The sequence below is a fragment of the Ctenocephalides felis genome, unplaced genomic scaffold, assembly GCF_003426905.1.
Source record: "Ctenocephalides felis isolate EL2017-DRISC unplaced genomic scaffold, ASM342690v1 CF-g0.4_SCAFFOLD_03570, whole genome shotgun sequence".
In the NCBI taxonomy this organism is placed as follows: domain Eukaryota; kingdom Metazoa; phylum Arthropoda; class Insecta; order Siphonaptera; family Pulicidae; genus Ctenocephalides; species Ctenocephalides felis.
Genome location: NW_020539724.1, coordinates 25,923,157 through 25,944,739, shown reverse-complemented (window position 1 = coordinate 25,944,739; position 21,583 = coordinate 25,923,157). Strand labels below are relative to the sequence as shown.

The 21,583-nt window shown below is 30.5% G+C and overlaps 1 protein-coding gene across 1 annotated transcript; it reads right to left on the bottom strand.

The window, feature by feature from the left end:
- Positions 1–2,708: 2,708 nt before the first annotated feature.
- Positions 2,709–19,914, bottom strand: LOC113382792 (V-type proton ATPase 116 kDa subunit a-like). The gene is made up of 15 exons (XM_026621021.1): positions 19,777–19,914; positions 14,655–14,796; positions 13,936–14,112; positions 13,752–13,865; positions 13,431–13,655; positions 10,799–10,975; positions 9,467–9,679; positions 9,177–9,327; positions 8,722–9,092; positions 8,423–8,532; positions 8,106–8,233; positions 7,820–8,037; positions 7,390–7,648; positions 4,439–4,610; positions 2,709–2,808 (listed from the first exon to the last, which is right to left on the bottom strand). The coding sequence occupies exons 2-15, from the start codon at positions 14,769–14,771 to the stop codon at positions 2,709–2,711; spliced, it is 2,532 nt and encodes an 843-aa protein (XP_026476806.1). The 5' UTR covers positions 14,772–14,796; positions 19,777–19,914.
- Positions 19,915–21,583: the final 1,669 nt, after the last annotated feature.

The following is a 21,583-nucleotide window of genomic DNA, read 5'->3' as shown; positions in this document are numbered from 1 at the left end:
TGGAAATTCTGAACTTTTTTTAAAGCGTACTGCTTTAACTGACGGAATATGATAAATATTGGTACGGAACCCAAAGGAATGTAAACACAATTTACTACTATATTGTTAAAATCTCTATAAATATATCTGATAATTTGATGTGCATATGTTTAATGATCATTTTTGACCACCAAATGGCTTTTTTTTCCTTTTTTTACTAGATCTCCGAAAAATAGATCTGCCTTCCAAAAATTAAATCAGTTTTTCGTCTTGTCAATACAAGTAAAATTTTTTCTGAATGAATAAAATCGGACCCTCCGTTCTCTTAAAACAATGAGTTAACCGTTTTAGGCACTTTTGCCCCGTTTCTTCTTCTTCGAAACGGCTAGACCTACCTATGCCAAAATTAATCAGCACGCCTCCTTTTTAATACGAATATATGTTTTTTTTTAAATTATTCAAATCGGTTGATCCGTGTTCATTTGGATCCGTGTCATTTTGGCGGTCAAAAATATCAAAAAAATGTACATCAGATTATCAGATATTCTATAGAGATTTTAATAATGTGTACACATTGTTGTAAATTTCTTTGGGTTGGGTACCAAGATTTTCAATTACGGTACGGGAATTCCAGCAATTTGCCTTAAGGCACGATGCCATGCACCCCACTAGTTAACTTTCGGTAGGGTGAGTTATTGTAATGGGCCGAAAATCGGAATTGAAAATTTTTACATTTCTCGACGTTTTGAAGGTTTCTGAACATTTTAGCATACTTCAGAAAAAATGGATGTGTGTGTGTGTATCTATGTATGGATACAATTTTTCGCCCACGTTTTCGGGCGTACGGATCAACCGATTTGAATGGTACAAAAAACATTCGATTCCTATTGATAGGAGAAGAGCTGATTAGTTTTTGGCAAAGGCAGGTCCAGCAGTTACGGAGATACGGAGCAAAAAGTGCAGAAAATAGAAATCGAGTTTTTGAAAGAACGGAGTATCCGATTAGAATGATCGAAAAAGCATTCAATTAGTAGTGATTGGGAGAAGTGTTTATTAGTTTTTGGCAAAGACAGGCCCAGCCATTTCGAAGATACGGAGCTAAATATATAAAAAATAGCAGTTTTGAGAGAATTAAGCGTCCAATTCAAATGATTCAAAGAACTTTCTGCTTGTCTTAACAAAATAATTGATTTTGAAAAAAAAAATTGTTTCAATTTTTTTTTTTTTTTTTAATTTTTTGTATATCGAAAATAATTCAGATTTTATTTTTAATTCTGACTATAGTCCAATATACTTTACAAATAATTTCAACTTTGCAATTTAGTTTATATAATTCTTATAAATATTAGTCAATGTTACAATTACAATATTTATAATAATCGTTACGGTACGAGAAGTTCCAGCAATTTGCCTTAAGGCACGATGCCACCCACCCCACTAGTTTTTATTTTATTTTAATAAACATTTTTAGTTATTAATATAGCATACAAGATCTGAATGGAATCGTTATTTGTTTGTTGATAAATATAAAAGATTTCCTTTCGCATATTTTCAATGATATCTCGGTAAATGATGCGCTAGGGAAACTTGATATAAAGGGTTTTTTTTCGAAAAGACCTATAAAATGTCCAAATCATTTAAATACCAGGGGGGTTTCTATTCTATATAGAATCACGACCATATACTTTGAATTTAATTAGAAGTTTTTTTTCGAATAAAAGGTGGAGATTTATAAATACTTTCTAATACTTGCAGACGGAGTAACAAGGACCACTTTTAATGCAAGGAAATCAAAACTTTGTAATACAATGAATGAATCGCACATAAGTAAGCAATTTTATAGAACAAGTTGCTCTATAAAATCTAATATTGTACTATTTTTTAAAGTGGCATTTGCCTAATTAAATTTGGTAGGTGTAAATGGAATTTTGCCTCAAGGCAAGTGGCATGAACTATCCGATATGTGTAAATAACCGATTTAATCAATGAATATTTGATTTGTATATGATTTACCTGTCTAACAGTCTACTTGTTTACCTGTTTAAGTACGCATTTTCAATTGTACTGTGTAATTATGCATTTTTAATTGTCCTCCTGTGTAAGTTTTCTACTTTTGTACCTGCCTACCTGCCTCGCATTTACTTGTCTACTTGTGCCTATTTACCTGTCTACCTGTCAGCAAATCGTTTTTTTTTTTTTTGCAAAAGCATAATATTCACCTTTGTGAAGTTAAAAAAACAATAAATTTAAAAATTTTCGGTATTTACTTTGCTAGGAGTATTTTCAAAGTTTTGAACTATTGAATAAACAGAACATAATAGCACCACTTATGCATTACATGGTTAAATTAGTCTGTTTCGACTTGTAAAAGTTCAAATAACCAGCATTAATTTACGAGTAATAACAAAGTCATTATTATTCAATAGTCCTATACAATTCCAACTGGAATAAAAGTTAATTATAATATTTAAAACTATAAATAAAAAGAAATTGTAACCATAAAGTATTCAATATCATTATATAATAATGATTTTAAGTATTATCAAAAAATAATATGCCCAATTGAATTAATTCATTATGTCTTATTAACCATTTTGTACTACAAATTAGTGCTAATTCAAAAACACTTACAGACCTTTGAAAATCAATTTTTAACAATAATTTACTTTTTTATAACTTCTTTATAACTAATTTGTTTTTTTAATTTATTTAAATAATAGATAAATTGATTATTCTGCTTCCTTATCCTCCGCGTCCAAAATAGTTTTGAAGCAGAAGGGTTGGAACAAATAACCCAAACCAGAGTAGAACTTACTCATGAACTCCACCCTGAAAATGGAAAAAAAAATTATTAAGAATGATCTGCGAGTAGAGAAATAATTGATAATTAAAATTATTTCATCATATTTTGCACTATACATTTTTTAATATTTTTTATATCCTATTTATAAAAAAATATTCAGAAAAGCATATTCGTTGTTTGTCAAAGCAGTATATATAAGATGCACCTTCATAAAATCTTATTGTGCAGCTTTGAATGAAAATGCTTCCATTAACTAAATTTATTAACAGGTAAACTATTTTAAAATTTTATTCATGGCAACTCAAAATTTAACTAGTTGGTATCTAGTTGGTAGTTGGTAACTAATTAAATTTTGAGTTAAGTCATGAATAAAATTTTAAAATAGGCAAGTATAAAATTCTTAAAGGCAAGTTACACGAACTTCCCGATATGTGTATGTGTAAATTAATTTAATAGTGGTTAAAAGTATTCGAAGTGGATTTATTACACATTATTGAAAATCGAACACGTCAACCCGGTCTGAAAGCAAATTTTCAAAAATCAATAATTTTTATAATTGAACCAGTTTCCGTAAGACTTTAATGATTTAGTATGTTTATTAAGACCAAGTTATACCAAATCTATCGTTATACCAAATAAATCGTCTAATTTTAATTTTAACAAACGTGAAAAAAACTACTCATTTTCTCAAACTTTGATGAATTTTTAAAATTAAACTACTTGTCGTAATGACGTAATATTTCAGCAAGTTATATAAGACCGTGATATATATCGCCAAAAAAATTCCATGAAAATCGGTTTAATTTTTTTTCAACAGTTAGTTACAAGAAAACGTCTCGGTAGATTTTCACCTAAAGCTAATCAGTATCATTCCGAGCTAATAACTTTCAAACAGTTTTTGATTTTTAAAAATCGATTCGGTACTATAAGCTTAAATGTGGACGAAAAGTTTAACATTTTTTTCAAATTACAAAGAAACGGTTTAGCCGATCGCTGCACAAAACTGAGAAAAGATAATTCACACCGAAATACATCGATCGGCTTTTAAATTTTTGAAATCGGTTCAGGTGTTTTTAAGCAATCGTCGATAAAAGTTCTAAGTTTGACATACGCCAAAAAAAACGATTATAATTTTTGCAAAGTTTGATGAATTTTTAAAATTAAATGACTTGTCGCAAGTCCGCAGTATTTTAGTATGATCTATAAGACTATGGTATCTGCCATCAAAAAAAAAAATCATAAAAATCGTCGAAAAAAAATTTTTTAACACTTCATTACAAGAAAACTGCCCGGCCGATCTCTACCAAAAACTCATCAGCACCAATATCTTTCGAACGGTTTTTGAATTTTCAAAATCGATTCAGAACTGCGGGCTAAAACGTGGACGAAATGTTTTCACTTTTCTGCTATTGACAAAGAAACGGCTTGTCTGATCGTCGCGCAATAAATCGAATGGCTTTTAAATTTTTGAAATCGGCCCAGCCGTTTTTGAGAAAACGTCGAATTACGGCAAAAAATCTGTTCTCTCACACAACACACATACACACATACACACATTTCGGCATTTATGGGGACCAGAGGCAAGGGCAATGGAAAATCATGTATAAAAAAATTGAATCCAAAAATAAAATTGATATCCAACTATGAGTAACTTACCAGTGAAGACGCAGTGTGTGCAAGAACGCAGAAAGGCCTTCCATCATGACTAGGATGGCAATTGTGAATAGTGCCCACACGCAGAATATCACATAGAGCATAATCGAGCCAGTATATGTTGTTTGGCTCAATCCCATGGACAACACCATTTTCCACAATACGTCTGAAAGTTCTGTAATAGAATAAATTAGATTAACTCTTTGATTTGACATAGTTCATTAGAAGGATAGAAGCGTATAACTCATATAAAAAAATTTTTTTTAGTATTTTTACATTAAGGTGAGTGCTTAAGAGGGTATGGCGGAGCACAAAGGTCCAATTTGACTTTGAGCAATCAAAAGCAACTGTCTGGCTATGTTCAGTAAAACCTAGATAATTTATCTAATTGTAGAAATATGCTTTTTGCTATTTGTACCTAGTCAATTGTACCTAATAGGCGCGGTAAAATCGGACCAGCAGGAGGCAAAGAGGTCCAAAATCTTATTTTTAATTTTAAAGAGATTTTACGAAATAATACCTATTAATATTAATGCGTTACTCAATAAGTCCGTAGGATAGCACATAGATGATGTAGCTATGTTTTCAACCATATGGTTTGTAGGAAACAGCAACTTTAAGATAGACTTTAAGAAGATATATGTCAAAATTTCATGACAATCGCTACCTTTGAGTTTTTCGAAACCATAAATTCAAAGAAACTTTGTGTGTTTATTTATCATTGGTTTTTGATGGGTAAAAATCGCTTAATAAGTATTATCTGGACTGTTCCAAATTGAGGTAGATGGTGAAGAAGTGGTTGCCTGATTTTAATCGTGGTCATACAGCCACTGACGATGCTGAACGCTCTGGAAGGTCAATTGAGGTGTTTACACCGGAAAATATAAAAAAGTTTTTAGAAACGTTTTGGAAAACCGAAAAGTAAAATTGCTAGAGATAGCTGACACCCTAAAGATATCAATACAACGTGATGGACATATCGTTCACGAATATTTGAATAGGAAAAACCTCTGTGCTAAACGGGTGCCGCGCAAACTCATATTTGACCAAAAGCATAACGGGTTGATGATTTGTAAGAGTATTTGGAGCTGTTTAATCGAAATAAAAGTGAGTTTTTGCATCAATATATCACCACGGAAATGATCTGGCTTCAACACTACACTCCGGAGTCGAACAGACAGTTAGCCGAGTGAACTAGAGACGATGACGAGAAAAAATGCAACCAATTAGCTGGCAAGGTTATCGCGTCAGTTTTTTGGGATACGCAAGAAATGATCTTCATCAACTATCTGGAAAAAGGCCAGACCATCAATAGAGACTATTGTATAAAGTTATTGAAACATTTGAAAATCAAAATCGGGAAAACGGCCCCATTTGAAAAAGAAACCGTGCTGTTCTATCAGGACAATGCACCAAGTCACAATTCCGTAAAAATAGTTGCCAAAAAAACTTGAAAGAGGCTCCAAATCGCTTTCCTACTCACTATGTTTTCTAGATCTGTTCCCCAGCGGCCGAATTTTGTGGCTAAGTACAAATTGTACTACAACAATGGTTTCGAAAAGTTCGAAGTTCACTATAATCTATTAATTAGAAACTATATTAAATAAAAAAAAATGCCAAAAAAATGATTTTTCTTTATTATCCTACGGACTTATTGAGTGAAGTGATATATTTCATGGATACATTTTTAACTCTGTATATACTTAACCTTGATCTGGTATTTTATCAGAAATATTTATCATCGAAGTTGGAATAAATATTTATTTAATTTATCCCCTATAATCTTGCTTTTTCTAATTTTTAACTTCCCGTAGGGCAAGTTATAGTAATCGCAAAAAAATCGAAAATGAAAATTTTTGCATTTCTCGACGTTTCAAAGGTTTCTGAATATTTTGGCATACCTTAGAAAAAATGGATGTATGTGTGTATGTATGTGCGGATACAAATTTTCGTCGACGATTTCGGGAACACCGATCAACCAATTTGAATAATTCAAAGAACATTCGATTCGTATTGATAAGGAGACGTGGTGATTAGTTTTGGCAAAGGCAGGTCTAGCCGTTCCGAAGATACGGGGCAAAAAGTGCCAAAAACGGTAACTCAGTTTTTAAGAGAACGGAGCGTCCGATTTTAATAAATCAAAAAACATTTTACTTGTATTGACAAGGTGAAGAACCGATCAAATTTTCATAAAGGCAAGTCTAGCGGTTTCGGAGATCTAATGAAAAAAGTAAAAAAAATGTCATTTGGCGGGCAAAAATGATCATTAGACATATGCACATCAAATTATCAGATATTTTATAGAGATTTTAACAATAAGTATAAATTTTATTTACATTCCTATTGGTTCCGTACCAATGTTAGACGGCAACGCGGCGCTTACGCACTTTGATATTTCGTCTTTATGCAGTTAAAGCAGTACGATTGCTTTGAAAAAAAGTTTAAATCTTCCAAAATATGTCAAAATAAAGAAAAAAAATTAAAAATCTCAAAAAAAAATTAAAAAAAAAAATAATAATAATAATTATTTTTATCAAAAAAAAGTAATTTTTCGTCCAGTGTATATAGCAATGTATAGTTTCCCAAACATCTTATTTTTTCGAAGTAAAATTTTTTCAAAAATGTTAATTGTTTTTAAAAAAAATAATAATTTTTGGTACGGGAAGTTCCAGCAATTTGCCTGAAGACACGATGCATTAATTGCTTTAAGACAGAATTCCACTTACAGCTAGTTTTCTGTTTAGTTGGTCCTTTTTACACCACCCACGAGTAAGCTTTTACAGAGGTTGTATAAAAAAAGAGAATTGCTATTACACTTTTTACAATATTTTGAACGATGTAAGTATGACGTCGGCGTAAGATTTTTTTCGAGAATAGTCTCAATAGATGGGTAAAGTTCTAGATGGTATAATTCTTGATATATCATATATTTATAAAAAATATTTGATACGTACGTGCGTGAGCAAGTGACAGGGCCCACAGACGCAAATAAGAGGCGGTGTGAGATACTGTACTCAGTACGTATTCAATGGTATGAATTGCTTGGTGAATGAAAATTTCACTCATGGGTTCTTCTTCGTGTTCTCCATGAGCTGCTTTTGGCGGTGCCTTTGGTGCCTCTGGCATACCGTTTTCTTGGCTGGAGACAACGTCTGAAGTCATTTCCATTCCTTGGTTTAAATCACCATTTGATTTAGCAGAATGAGGAGCTTCCTTAAGTTTATAAAAATAGATTATAATGTGATGATACTATATTATAAGCTTTTTACAATTGAAATAAATAACATCAGTGATTTTTCGGGTTGTTCTAAATGTTATTCGGTTTTTATCATTTAATGTAAGTCTACTATAATCAATGATACAATAATAACAATTACTACTTACATCTTTATTTTTCTTGGTTGCCATCAAATATAATGGTTTGCCTAAGAGCATGAGCGGAATACAGCAGAGCCCAATTAACACAAATATTTTTTGAATTTGCTGTTGTCCTTCAAACATAAATTCATCGCATTGTTCTGCTGGAGATCCTTGCTTGAATAACATCATGTTAATGAACAGAATCAAAACTGATGGTGCGCAGCAGGGTTCAAATCTGATGTCTATAATTTTAATGTTATGAAATTTATATTCCGCATATCATTTTTAACTAATAATTCAGATTCATTACCTGTATTATTTGCAGAGTACAAAATCCATTTAATAAACATCATGAACACCATGTAAGCAAAGAGAAGAACTAAGAAGACCAATTGGGGCAAAAATTCTACTAATATGCTGATCTTCTGGCGGAAATGACTGTAACAATACAATGATATAAGTTGTTGAAATTTATAAATATATTTATTATATATTTAGTAGAGTTGGCAAAAAAAAATGTTTTGACATCCATAATTTATAAATAAAATAATTCGGCATTATAATATCATCCATATTGAATGTTGATCACTTTTCAGAATGCCCCCTTAAATACATTTTTACACTTACACGTGATTGAATACGGCCATGCAAACTCCAAAAATCATGTGAACGACGCCGAAAATGATAGACAACTTCATTTTAAAGGAGTTCAAGAAAATAATTTTGTTGGTAGCCAGCTAAAAATAAAAAGTAAAAATGTTAGTCAGTTAATAAAAAAAATTGAATAACTTTTGCAATATAAATCTAATTTTGATTGATAAACATAAGCATTTTACATACATTTTTATTTAAATGTAAATACCGCTAATATAGCATGTACTTCTTTCATACTCTGAAAACTGATAATACATATGCTTATACCTTACCTGCCACATTGGATCTAAACCAATAGGATATGCTTCTCCAGCATCTGTTTTTGGGTCAAGAGTTAATTCTTCATTCTCCATCACAGTGGATGAATTATAATTTAATGTCCATCCAGAACCAAAAATGTTCATGGATAAGGAGAAAATATCGTTGTACACAAAGCCAGTGTACATCGAGAATATACCCATGAGGAGAATGATATAGCGACCGGAGAAAAAGATGTTCCAAATTTCACTGTTGATTTTTTTGGCACCCAAACTCTTTTCTCTAACTACCATGAACAGACCGAATAACATCATAATTATACCGTGGCCAATATCTCCAAACATAATGCCGAACAAAAATGGAAAAGTAATGATGGTGTACAGAGCTAAAATATTAAAGAAAACGTATTATATTTTTATATTAAATCAAATGATTATATTACATTTATTTTAAATGATGTTCCAATTACCTGGATTTACTTCTCTGTAACTAGCAACTCCGTAGGCATCTATCAAGTTTTGGAAACCTTGAGTGAATTTGTTAGTTCTATTAAAGGTTGGAGGTGCTTCTTCAGTTTCAATAACATTTAGGAAGGATTCGATTGAACTTCCACACGCGTTCTGTAATATGATTTACATTTAAATTTCAAAGATTTGAACATTGAGAAATCTAAAATTCTACTATACTTTTTAAATACAAAAAAATCCAAATGACTTGAACTATATGATATATCCATTACTTCTAAATTATTTTACACACCGATCCATCAGTTAAGGCTTTTTGAACAAGTTGTAGATCATTAACTGGTACCCAGCATTCTCCAATCAAACATTTTTGTGTAACATCCATGTTGAATAAGTTCATTGTATGATAAATTGCCTTCATTTTTCTGACCATGATTTTCCAGTTGGACAATTCTTTTGCTACACTCACCAGTACACGTTGTCTGTGATCTTGAGTTTGATTCAAAACCTAGAAATCATGAATAAATATTTAAACCAATTTATTTGGAGTTGCATCATTATGAAATATTTTGCCTAACGATATAGAACCCCATGATGAAATATTTGTTTAATAATTCTATTTGTATTAAAAATTGTAAAAGTAATAATTGGTTACTTTGGCCGAATGTATTTTATCCAAAAAGTTTTGCCAAATCGATTCGATTTAAATGAGCGTTAGGAACGATATCATATTGAAAAAAAATCTAGATTTATTCTATATTTTGTTCACACAAAATTTAATAATTAGTCTTCTATTGCTTAATAATAAAGAGTTATATCTTAAGTATAATAATAATTATGGGTAATACTATCAATTGATGTTTGCTCTAGGGCAGGTTCGTAAGCTGGGTTGAATTGCAACTCTATTCAGGGAAGAATGGTGTGAAAGATTTTCCATTGCCGTTTCACACCACAGTGCCGGAATAGAGCTTATTTTTAAATGAAAACATATTTTTAATCTAATTTTTTAAGTAAAACTGATATCGCTGATTGTTGATTGTCTAGGGCAAGTTCGTGAGCTGGGTCAAACTTCAACTCATTCAGGGAAGAATAATGTAAAAGATTTTCCATTTTAATTTTACATTACAGTGTCCAAAATGTGCTTATTTTCAATTGAAAACATATATTTGATCTAATTTTTAAGTAAAATTAGACATCGCGGGGTCAAGTAGAATTAATCCACACGGGGTCGTGACTGTTACGCCATGGAAGACATCATTTTAAGTTTAATTGTTTAATAGTTTTAAGTTAAAATTTCATGTGTTCTAGAACAATATCACAATGATTTTCCCTAAATGATCTTATCCCTAAATGAAGAAAATGACCAAATAATTAAATTTATCGTTATACTTACATAGACTACGTTTCATCCATCATACATTATAAATTTTTATCTGATACTTTCGCGTACGTAATATTATTAATAACAAATATCAGCAAAAATTGTCATAAAACAATCCTATATATCAAAACCATTAATTTAACTTAATATTCGTTTTTTTTAAATCATTACTTAAGATATTCGACATGAAATAATTATCATATAATTTGTTATTAATGATTAAGATTTTATTATCTCCAAGTTTACCATTGTAAGATCTGCCAATCTGGTCTTGACTCCAGCAACCATTTCTTGTCTCTCAGAATGGGCACTTGGGCATGGGTAAAGTGAAGCATGGAATCCGACGCAAACCTTCTTTATGCGAGTTTTCAATTGTTCTCCTTGGAAGAAAGCGACGAACACTGTTTTCCAGATTTCGTTTCCCTGAATATGGATTACAAATATAGTAATGAATTGCAAATGGGGAAGTTTTTTAATTCGTGTTTTTTTTCGTTAAGTTCCTTGCTTTTAAATCTATTTTAAATATTAACCTATTCCACTCGGATGCCGCCGTAAAGCCACATTTTGCAAGTGGAAAGGGTTAAAATTTAATAGTCGTGAGTAGAATTTTGCCTTAAGGCAAGTTGCATTGACTTTCGTATACTTATGAATAATCATCTTAATCAATAAGAAATGAGATTCAGATATTTAGATAACATGTTGATAACATTTAGATAAAATGTTGATTAATCAACATTTCATCAACAATGAAATTTTTGCTTTCACTAATCAATGCGATTTCCAATTGGTTTGGAATTCCAAACATGCTTATAATATCTATAATTGTATAAATTTATTTACTACATTTTATTTCATCTATTTCGCGTTCTGAAAATGTATTTTATTTTATATATCTTATAATTTAAGCGCGCACGTCGACTGTAATCAGTAGCTACACACAGATTCTGATTAGAATCGCTCAAACGCACGGCAAAGGTCTGAACTTTGATGGTTTTCAAATTCAATGGCTTATCGTAGCTATAATCTATAATATTTTTGTATGTTATTTTAGACTATCGCAATCTATCGTCGTACAATGTTTTATCAAGTTTTAACAAGTATCAAATACTCAAGAGAAAAAAAAAATTAATTACGAAGACACGGCCCGGCCGGTCTTTACCAAAAACAATATCTTTCAAGCAGTTTTCGAATTTTCAAAATCGATTTAAGATTGTGGCTTAAAGCGTTAACAAAAACCATGCAAAGAAGTGCAAAAAGAGGCAGCCAGGGAGCCAGGGGCAAAATGATACACCATTTTATTTTTATTTTAAAAAAGGTTTTATGATGTAATCGCTAAATTATTTAATCAATGCGATGCAGTTTGGGCCAATTTGACTTTGAGAAATTGTTCCAAACCTTGTTATACTTGTTTATCTATGTTACCCCACAAATCATATCACAACAAATAACACTATCTGACTATGTTAGGTGAAACTAATTCATCAATTTAAACATCTGGATAAAATGGGCATGGTAAAATGGGTCAGCCAAGTGGCAAATCAGGTATTTTGTCAGAAAGAATCATCAGCAGAGTTAGAAAATTAAAAATACATCTTATAGAACATTTAAATAATGTGAACTCTAAAACTATATTGAGATCTCGTAAATTAAACAGAGCTCAATTTAATAATAAAATCTAATAAGGGAAGAAAATACTTCTGTTGAAAATTTTCAAACATAAACGTTTATAATCTGACAGCAAAGTTGCTTGATTTGAAACGATGGCTGGTTACACTTTACATCTTTTGCACTCTACTTTCAAATAATGTTATTCAAAATGCTTAACTATACTTATTGTTGACGTAATGGTGATTGTACCTTTTATCTGCGGCATATTAAGCTCCACTATAACCTACAAGTATTTTTACCCATAAAATGTAGTATAGTTATAAATTTTAAAGTAGGTTTTTTTCTGTAAAGTATGATTCTGAGATTGATAAGATATCTATTAAGTTAATTTTTAAAAAACATTGTACTTCATTTTTGTGAGGTAGTAAACCGTTGTCATTCCATTCAGCAATTTTTTGCCATTGCTTATGTTGTTGACTAACGTGGATAACATATTCATTATAATGGTGTTCTGTTGCATAAGCTGATTCAAGATATTTTTAAATTCCAAAATAAATGTTGCTAAAGTATCCGATTCGGGATTAGAAGGTGAATTATGGAAAGCAGAATAATTATTTTTTGCAATGTCTGCATAGGTCGAGTCATAAATTTTTGGCTTTAAGACGGGAGAAATGTTGTTTAAATTTTTAGAATTTTTAAAATTTTGGTTTAATGAATTTGGATTTATGACTGATTGATATTACTGGAGTTTTGTTTCTTTGTTCTTTAATTTTTAAGTAAGTGCAACCGCGATGATTAGCTAGATGAGTACCGTCGCAAAAATAACAATATGCCGAAGCATTCAGATCTTTGGTACAAGCTTTTGTATTATGATTATCACCGCGTTTTAGGCAAGCAAATGGTCTATTGCAGTACTTTTTGGTGTGATTAAAGAGTTGACAGCGAGTGCATTGTATTATGTTGTTAGACTTTCTCGGTGGTTCGATGTGTATTATGTAGTTAAATAATTTGTAAATATTATAAAAATATAAAATGAAAATGAAAAAGAATGGCATTGCATGCAATAGTTAAAGTAGTATGTTGAGTTTAAGATCAGGCTAATCATTACGTTCTCTTAAAAAATTGAAAAAAACTCAACACGACGTTGAGTCATTTATTCCACAGATTTTCCTATGAATAAATAATTCAGTTAAAAATTATCTGTAAAATCAGACCTAACCAAGTCAAGGTTAAAAATGTAATAAGGAAAACAATATGCTCTAATTCTTACGGTAGCGGGGTCTTCCAAAGGATGATCCATTTCGGCGCGTCTCAGGAAAACATTTCCGCGCGAAATACGCCACAGCATTCGCTCAAAAGCCGGCACGCGTTCCCGCTTAATGACACCTGCCACGAATCCAAGGCGACCGCGATTGGCAGATTGGGCTCCTTCATCTATAAGATTTGCGGACATGGAATCCGAGCTGATGGCTGCTTCCTGCTCCACGAAGAAGCTCTGTAATAGCATAGCGATCACAAATATACATATCGTATATAATGTCAGCTTCCTGAACTACAGCTGATAGCTATACATTTGAGAAAAAGATGATACCTGTGTTTTTTCTAGAACGTTTTTGAGTTCTGTCAATTCCAAAAAGTTGGATTTAAGATTGACTGCATTTTGGGACAGTTCCATGATTTCATTTTCTGTTTTCTCCAAATGTGCCTGAAAGGCAATAAGAAAATTGAGACAACAATGGAAATTTATTCGTATAAATCTTTACGAACTCACAAACCTCTAGGTCTATTATTTCCCTTGGATTAGGAGCATGGGGAACGTCTTGAACATCTGGTACAGACACTTTGTCTTTGTTAATTTCTGTTTCTACGTAGCGGAGCTTTCTCTCCATCTCATCGCAACGCCTGACTTCGTTGACGAATTTACGTTGAAATGAATTAACATCAACATTCAACTAGTTGTAAACATATTATTTATTAAATAAATTAATTTATTCTTTAATTTTGCTATAAAATATTTGATTCTATCAAATACATTTAAATTGGTCAGATATTTCATAATATAAAGCTATGGAATTTGAGAGAATAATATTTCAGAATCAATGACCATCAATTACTATCAACCAGTAGTAGCAAGTACAAATTTCTTCGATTTGCAGTCAAGCTGTTTGAAGAATTATTTGTTCAGAAAGTAAAGATACCCCTCAAATGCATTTGTGCTAGCCTTAAATTCAATATGAACATTTAAGTTGAAATATGTTAATATGTTATATATTAGAAATAATTTTCTTTCCTAAAAGGTAATTCTTATTTCAGGCTTGGCACACAAACAATAATTTTAAATATTTATATTGTTTCTATGTTTTAAAAGTAAAGAAAAATTACTGGACTTTATATAAAATAAAGATCACAATTTGAAACTTAAAATTAATATGTCATGCAATCAAGTTTTAAGATTATCTTAATATATCATTATTTAATCTCAATTGAATCTCACGTCTCTAAATTGGACGGTTCCAGCTTCTCCCAATTCTGAAACTGAAGTGTAAGCAGCTTCAGGCTGAATAAACATCTGGCATAAAGCCATCTCCTCACTTCGAAACATAGCCCCCATGATGTGGCCTATTCAACACCCGCTCCTGTAAAATGATTATACCAAAAATGAAATACATATGAAGTATTCCAAAAATGGAAATTGAAAATTTTTGCATATTTTCACGTATTAGAGCTTTCTGAACATTTTGGCATACCCTAAAAAAATTTATGTGTATGCGGCTGTATGTGTGGTTACAATTTTTAGTCAATGAATAGAGATGTTTTGAATATTTATTTGAAACACACGATTTGAATTATTTAAAAAAAAAATCAATTTCTATTTATAAGGAAACGTGCTGATTAGTTTTTGGCAGAAGTTGCTCCAGCCGTTTCGGAAATACGAAGCTAAGAGTGCAGAAAATAGAAATTGAGTTTTTGAGAGAAAGGAGCATCCGATTGAAATGATCCAAAAAACATTCAATTTGTAATGATGGGGAAAATTAGTGATTCGTTTTTGGCAAAGGCAGGGGTGGCCGTTTTAGATATACGGAGCTAAATGTGTAAAAAATGGCAGTTTTTGAGAAAACTAAGCATAAAAAAACTTTATGCTTGTGTTGATGAAATGACTGCTTTTGGGGATTTTTTTTATCTTCTATTTTCTTTAATTTCAAATTTTTTTTAACATCGAAAATAATACAATAATCCAGATATTTCTATTTATATTAATAATTATATATTTCTAATATTTCTAATTCTAAACATCACTTATATACTTTAAATAAATAATTTTAACTTTGCAATTCAGTTTATATAATTCTTATAAATCAATGCACTTCACTTTAAATCCGACTAATTAAGTCTTGTTTATTTACGTTTTATAAAATCAAAATAATGAAAGTTGCAGTATTTATAATAATCTATTTGAAAACATTTAATATTCCTCTAATATTTTATTAAGGTACTGGAAGTTCCAGCAATTTGCCTTAAGGCACGATACCATACACCACTAGTTCATTATTTTAGAAATACCTATATATTTTACATTTAAAAAAGGAAATACTTAAAGTCTATATCGCCTAGATTTTATAGTTTGAAGAGTTCAAAAAATACAAATTAGAGATTTATTCTCACAATCAGGGAATTTAATATAAGTGTGTATGTATGTTTACATCTTCTAACAAAATAATTTTAGAGTACAAAAAATAATTGTTGATTCATTTTATATTCGTATAACTCGTAATTTTATATGAATATATCTTTTTCTGAATTCTCTTAAGTTAATTCACCTCTTTGAAAAAAGAATCAACATGAGAAGTGTTTTGTTAGAAGAAAATTCACAAACAATTATCAAATGATTATTTAAAGTTAAAGTTTTATCAATTTACTCTTTTAATTAAGTTTAGTTTTTGTGTATTTTTAGTAATTTATTTTGTGAAGATTTTAAAACTAACAAATCGTTATGTAAATGTGAAAATATTAAATATTGTATAAATCACATTTTGATACATTCAAGATCGAAATTTGAATATTTGTTAAAAAAATTATGCCACATTTGCAGAATTTTTAGAACATAGTCTGTTTGGATAAAAATTTATGAAATAATTGAGCAAATCCATGTTTTACTCGCAAGATAAGGCTTACATTTTATGGCTCGCTGATAATGCATTGCGTATAGTAATTTTTACAAACTACGCTTTTTTTGCCTTTGAAAATGAAATTACAGAAGATATATTGATTACTGTTGAATAGGAAAATGCGGGAAACTTTGAAAAAATATTAAACTAGTGGTGTTTGGCAACGTGCCTTAAGGCAAATTGCTGGAACTTTCCGTACCGTAACGAAATGTTCGAGGAATATTAAATGTTTTCAAGTAGATGATTATAAATACTGTAACATTGTCCAACATTTATGAATTGTATAAACTGAATCACATAGTGGAAATTATTTATTTAAAGTATATAAGTAAGCTTTAAAACTTTAGACAGAATTAAAATCGAAATCTGAATTATTTTTGATAAAATTGTTTTTTAAAAAAGCGAAATATTTTTTTTTTCCAAAAGCAATTGTTTCGTCAATACAAGCAGAAAGTTTTTTGAATCATTAAAATCGGATGCTTTTTTCTCTCAAAAACCGCCATTTTTTGTACATTTAGCTCTGTATCTTTGAAATGGTTGGACCTGCCTTTGCCAAAAACTAACTCTCCCAATCATTACAAATTGAATGTCTTTTAGATCATTCAAATCGATGCCCCGTTCTCTCAAAAACTTGATTTCTATTTACTGCACTCTTTGCTCCTTTTCTTAGTAACGGCTGAACCTGCCTTTGCCAAAAACTCTATCGATAGGAATCGAATGTTTTTTTGAACCGGTTGATCCGTGCGCCCGAAATCGTGGAGGTAAAATTGTATCCAAACATACATACATACTACACACACACAAATATCATTTTTTTCTGAGGTATGCCAAAATGTTCAGAAACCTTTGAAACGTAAAGATATGTAAAAATTTTCGATTTTTTGCGATTACTATAACTTATACTACGGGAAGTTAAAAATATATCAAATGTAGATATAAGTACGTTGGACAAACTTTTGGTTGTCTTTGAACAAAACCACGTAGTTCAGAATTATCACCTCGACAGCCTATACGACTCTTATGTTCGGATTGCAACTAAATAAATTACTCGTACTAATATACTATTCAATAGGTGTTCAATCAAATCTTAATTCAATAGGTACACTTATCTATTATGAATCATTTCATTTGAAGGTCAACTTTACGCATAAACTAAATTGCATCTCAATATGTTTTTATATGCGATAACATATGTATACTTTCGTATAGATTCACACACACACATGAATAATATATATATATATATATATATATATATATATATATATATATATATTCTACAATAATAATAATAGTGAATAAATGAGTACTGTAAAGAAATGTTATGCAATGCATGCGGGCTCATTTAGTCAATCAAATTTAAATGTATCCCAACAATACGTAATTAAATTAATGTGCCGATCAAATTTTTACTTTAAATCTTCATGTAAATAATTCATAAATATTAGTGACTTATTCGGGATTGATATGTAATTCTACCATCTCTCTAATCCTTAATTTTGTCAAATATTTACAAAAATATAAAATTTTATTAAAATAGTAACCCAAGCTATATGCATATAGTTTAATAATATGTATGTTAACTTTTATGAAAATATGACATTAATATTAGTCACGTTTTTTAAGATTAATATGTAATTCTACCGGAAATCATCAACAAATCATGCAATCCTTGATTCTAACAAATCCTTACAAAAACAAAAAATTTTATTAAAAAAGTAACCGTAAAGTAAAGTAAGTAAGTAAAGTAAGTATATAGTTCCATGAAATGTATGCTAATTTTCATGAGAATATGACATGAATATTAGTCACTTTTTTTAAAATTGACATGTAATTCTTCCGGAAATCATCAACAACTTATACAACCCTTGATTCTGTCAAATCCTTACATACGAGTAGAAATATAATTTCATTAAAATATTAATCTTCATTGAGAATAGTTATTATATGGTTATTATATATGTTAATTTTTAGGTAAATCGACTAGTGGGGTGCATGGCATAGTGCCTTAATGCAAATTGCTGGAACTTTCCGTACCGTAATTAAAAATCTTGGTACGGAACCAAAAAAATTACACAAAATGTGTTCAAATTATTAAAATCTCTATAAAATATCTGATAATTTGATGTTCATATGTCCAATAAACATTTTTGACCGCCAATAGACATTTTTTTAATTATTTTTATTGAGACTCCATTACCACAGGACCTGCCTTCCCAAAACATTAATTAGTTGTTTATTTTGTCAATACAAGTGAAATGTTTTTTGAACTATTAAAATCGGACGCTCGATTCTCTTAAAAACTGAGTTACCGTTTTTGGCACTTTTTGCACCGTATCTTCGGAACGGCTAGGCCTCCGTTCGCCAAAAACTAATCAGCACATCTCCTTATCAATACAAATCGAATGTTTTTTGAATTATTCAAATCGGTTGATCGGTGTTCCCGAAATCGTCGACAAAAATTTGTATCCGCGCACACCCACACACATACGTACACGCATACACACACACACATACATTCATTTTCTCTAACTTTGAAACGTAAAGATATATACAAATTTTCATTTTCGATTTTTTTGCGATTACTATAAGTTACCCTACGGAAAGTTAACATTAGTCACATTAGTTAATTACATGAATATTAGTATCTTTATCGAAATTGACATGTAATTCTACCGGAAATCATCAACAACTTATGCAATCCTTAATTCTGTCAGATCCTTACTAAATCTTATGCACTCGTATGATTCTATCAAATCCTTGCAAATAAATATAAAATTTAAACAATAAGAATGAAAAATACTCACTAATTTGAATATATAAACTCTCGTAGACTATTTTTTTTTACAGTAAAATAATTGCGAAACTGATATGTTGTGGTACCTCGTGCATTTTAGCGAGGCATGTGACATCGCTCTTGTGACTTCTGTGTTGACGAAGGTAATTTAGGCGTGTACATAAATTAATTAGATTTTTGTAAAATAATATATTAGTGATATATTATTTTTTAAATTATTCATTGTTTTTGTTAATATTTGCATTAAGATTCCGTATATATAATGAAATTATATAACGATTTTGGATAAATTAATTAACGAAATATTAGGTTTTCATTGACCTTGCGTGGTTAAACTCTAATATTATTATTACTTTTCTGTATCCTTATCTCATTTGTTTTCAAACTTTAAAGGACTACCAGTGAGTAGCATTGTAAAATGTTATATCTTCACATTTATTACCAAAATTACTGAATGCATAACCAGGCAGAGTATAATTAATTGGAAAAAAATTAATATATGTTGCTAGCACTTATAACAAAACAGCACAAAGTCACACACGATATATATTTAACACAATATATGTTAAGTGTGTATATATATTTATATATATATATATATATATATATATATATAATTTGAATCAAATGTCCAATATTAGAATTCCACATACCTTGATACAAAATAAGCGGGTTGTACCCCGTAAATCGAACTAAAATTCTGAACTCGATGTTAAATGTTAAACGTTCAGTATTCTACTAATGAGAAGTACTATCTTTTGCTAAGATCACGTGCGACTGTGAAATCGCACGTGACTGCTGGAAGCTGTCATAGTATGTTAATACAAATAAATGCTCTTTGCGCGCATTTCAATTGCTTTGTTGAAGTCAAGCATCGCAATTCATATGATCGTTAACGCGGTTTGTACGATTTTTGTTATTGTATTACCGATAACATCAAAAATATTGATTTTTTTTATTATTAAATGTTAACTAGTGGTGCATGGCATCGTGCTAATGCAAATTGCTGGAACTTCCCGTGCCGTAATTTAAAATTGTTTGAAAAGTTTGAAATAAATTTTGAAACCTTTTGAATTTTTAACTTCCCTTATGGTAAGTTATAGTAATCGCAAAAAACCGAAAATGAAAATTTTTGCATATCTTCACGTTTTATAGGTTTCTGAACATTTTGGCATACCTTAGCAAAAATTGATGTATGCGATGTATGTGTGTGTGTGAGTGTATGTTTGGATACAATTTTTCGTCCACGATTTCGGGCGCACGAACACCCGATTTGAATAATTCAAAAAACATTCGATTCGTATTGATAAGGAGACGGGCTGATTAGTTTTTGGTGGAGGCAGGTCTAGCCGTTTCGAAGATACGGGGCAAAAAGTGCCAAAAACGGTAACTCAGTTTCTAAGAGAACAGAACGTCCGATTTTAATAATACAAAGAAAATTATTTGTATTGACAAGATGTAGAACTGATTAAATTTTTGGGAAGGTGTAAGGCATCGTGCATTGAGGCAAATTTCTCGAACTTGCCGTATCGTAACGAAATATTCGAGGAATATTAAATGTTTTCAAATAGATTATTATAAGTACAGTAACATTTTGTCTAATATTTATAAGAATTATATTAACTGAATCACAAAGTCAAAAATATTTATTTAATATATATATATATGTGAGCTTTAAAACTTTAGCCAAAATTAAAATTGAAATCTGATTTATTTTCAAGATACGAAAAAAAAACAAATGAATTTTTTTTCCAAAAGCATTGTTTTGTCAACACAAGCAGAAAGTTTTTTGAATCATTCAATTCGGATGCTTATTTCTCTCAAAAACTGCCATTTTTTGTACATTTACCTCTGTATCTTCGAAATGGCTGGGCTTGCCTTTGCCAAAAATCACCACTTCTCCCAATCATTACTAATTGAATGTTTTTCAGATCATTCAAATCGGATGCTCCGTTCTCTCGAAAAATCGATTTCTTTTTTCTGCACTCTTTGCTCTTTATCTCTTTTTGAACCATTCAAATCGATTAATCCGTGCGCCCGAAAACGTGGACGAAAAAATGCGGACACACAAAACACACACACGCACACTCACACACACATACACATCCATTTTTTTTGAGGTATGCCAAAATGTTCAGAAACCTCCAAAACGTCGAGAAATGCAAAAAATTTCAATTTCGATTTTTGAACGATTACAATAATTTACCCTACGGGAAGATTTTTGGCTTTATAAACTGGATATAGAATTACATAATATCTAATATTCTTACATATATATCATTGTTTTATGATATTGCATTTATTAAATTGATGTGTAAAGAGCTCCATAATGTATCTGTCATGTTATAAAATTAATTAGATTTTACGGGAAGTTAAAACTGTTCGAAAGATATTAGTTGGGAATGATGCTGATTAGTTTTAGGTGAAAATCTACCGTGCCATTTTCTTGTAATTAACTGT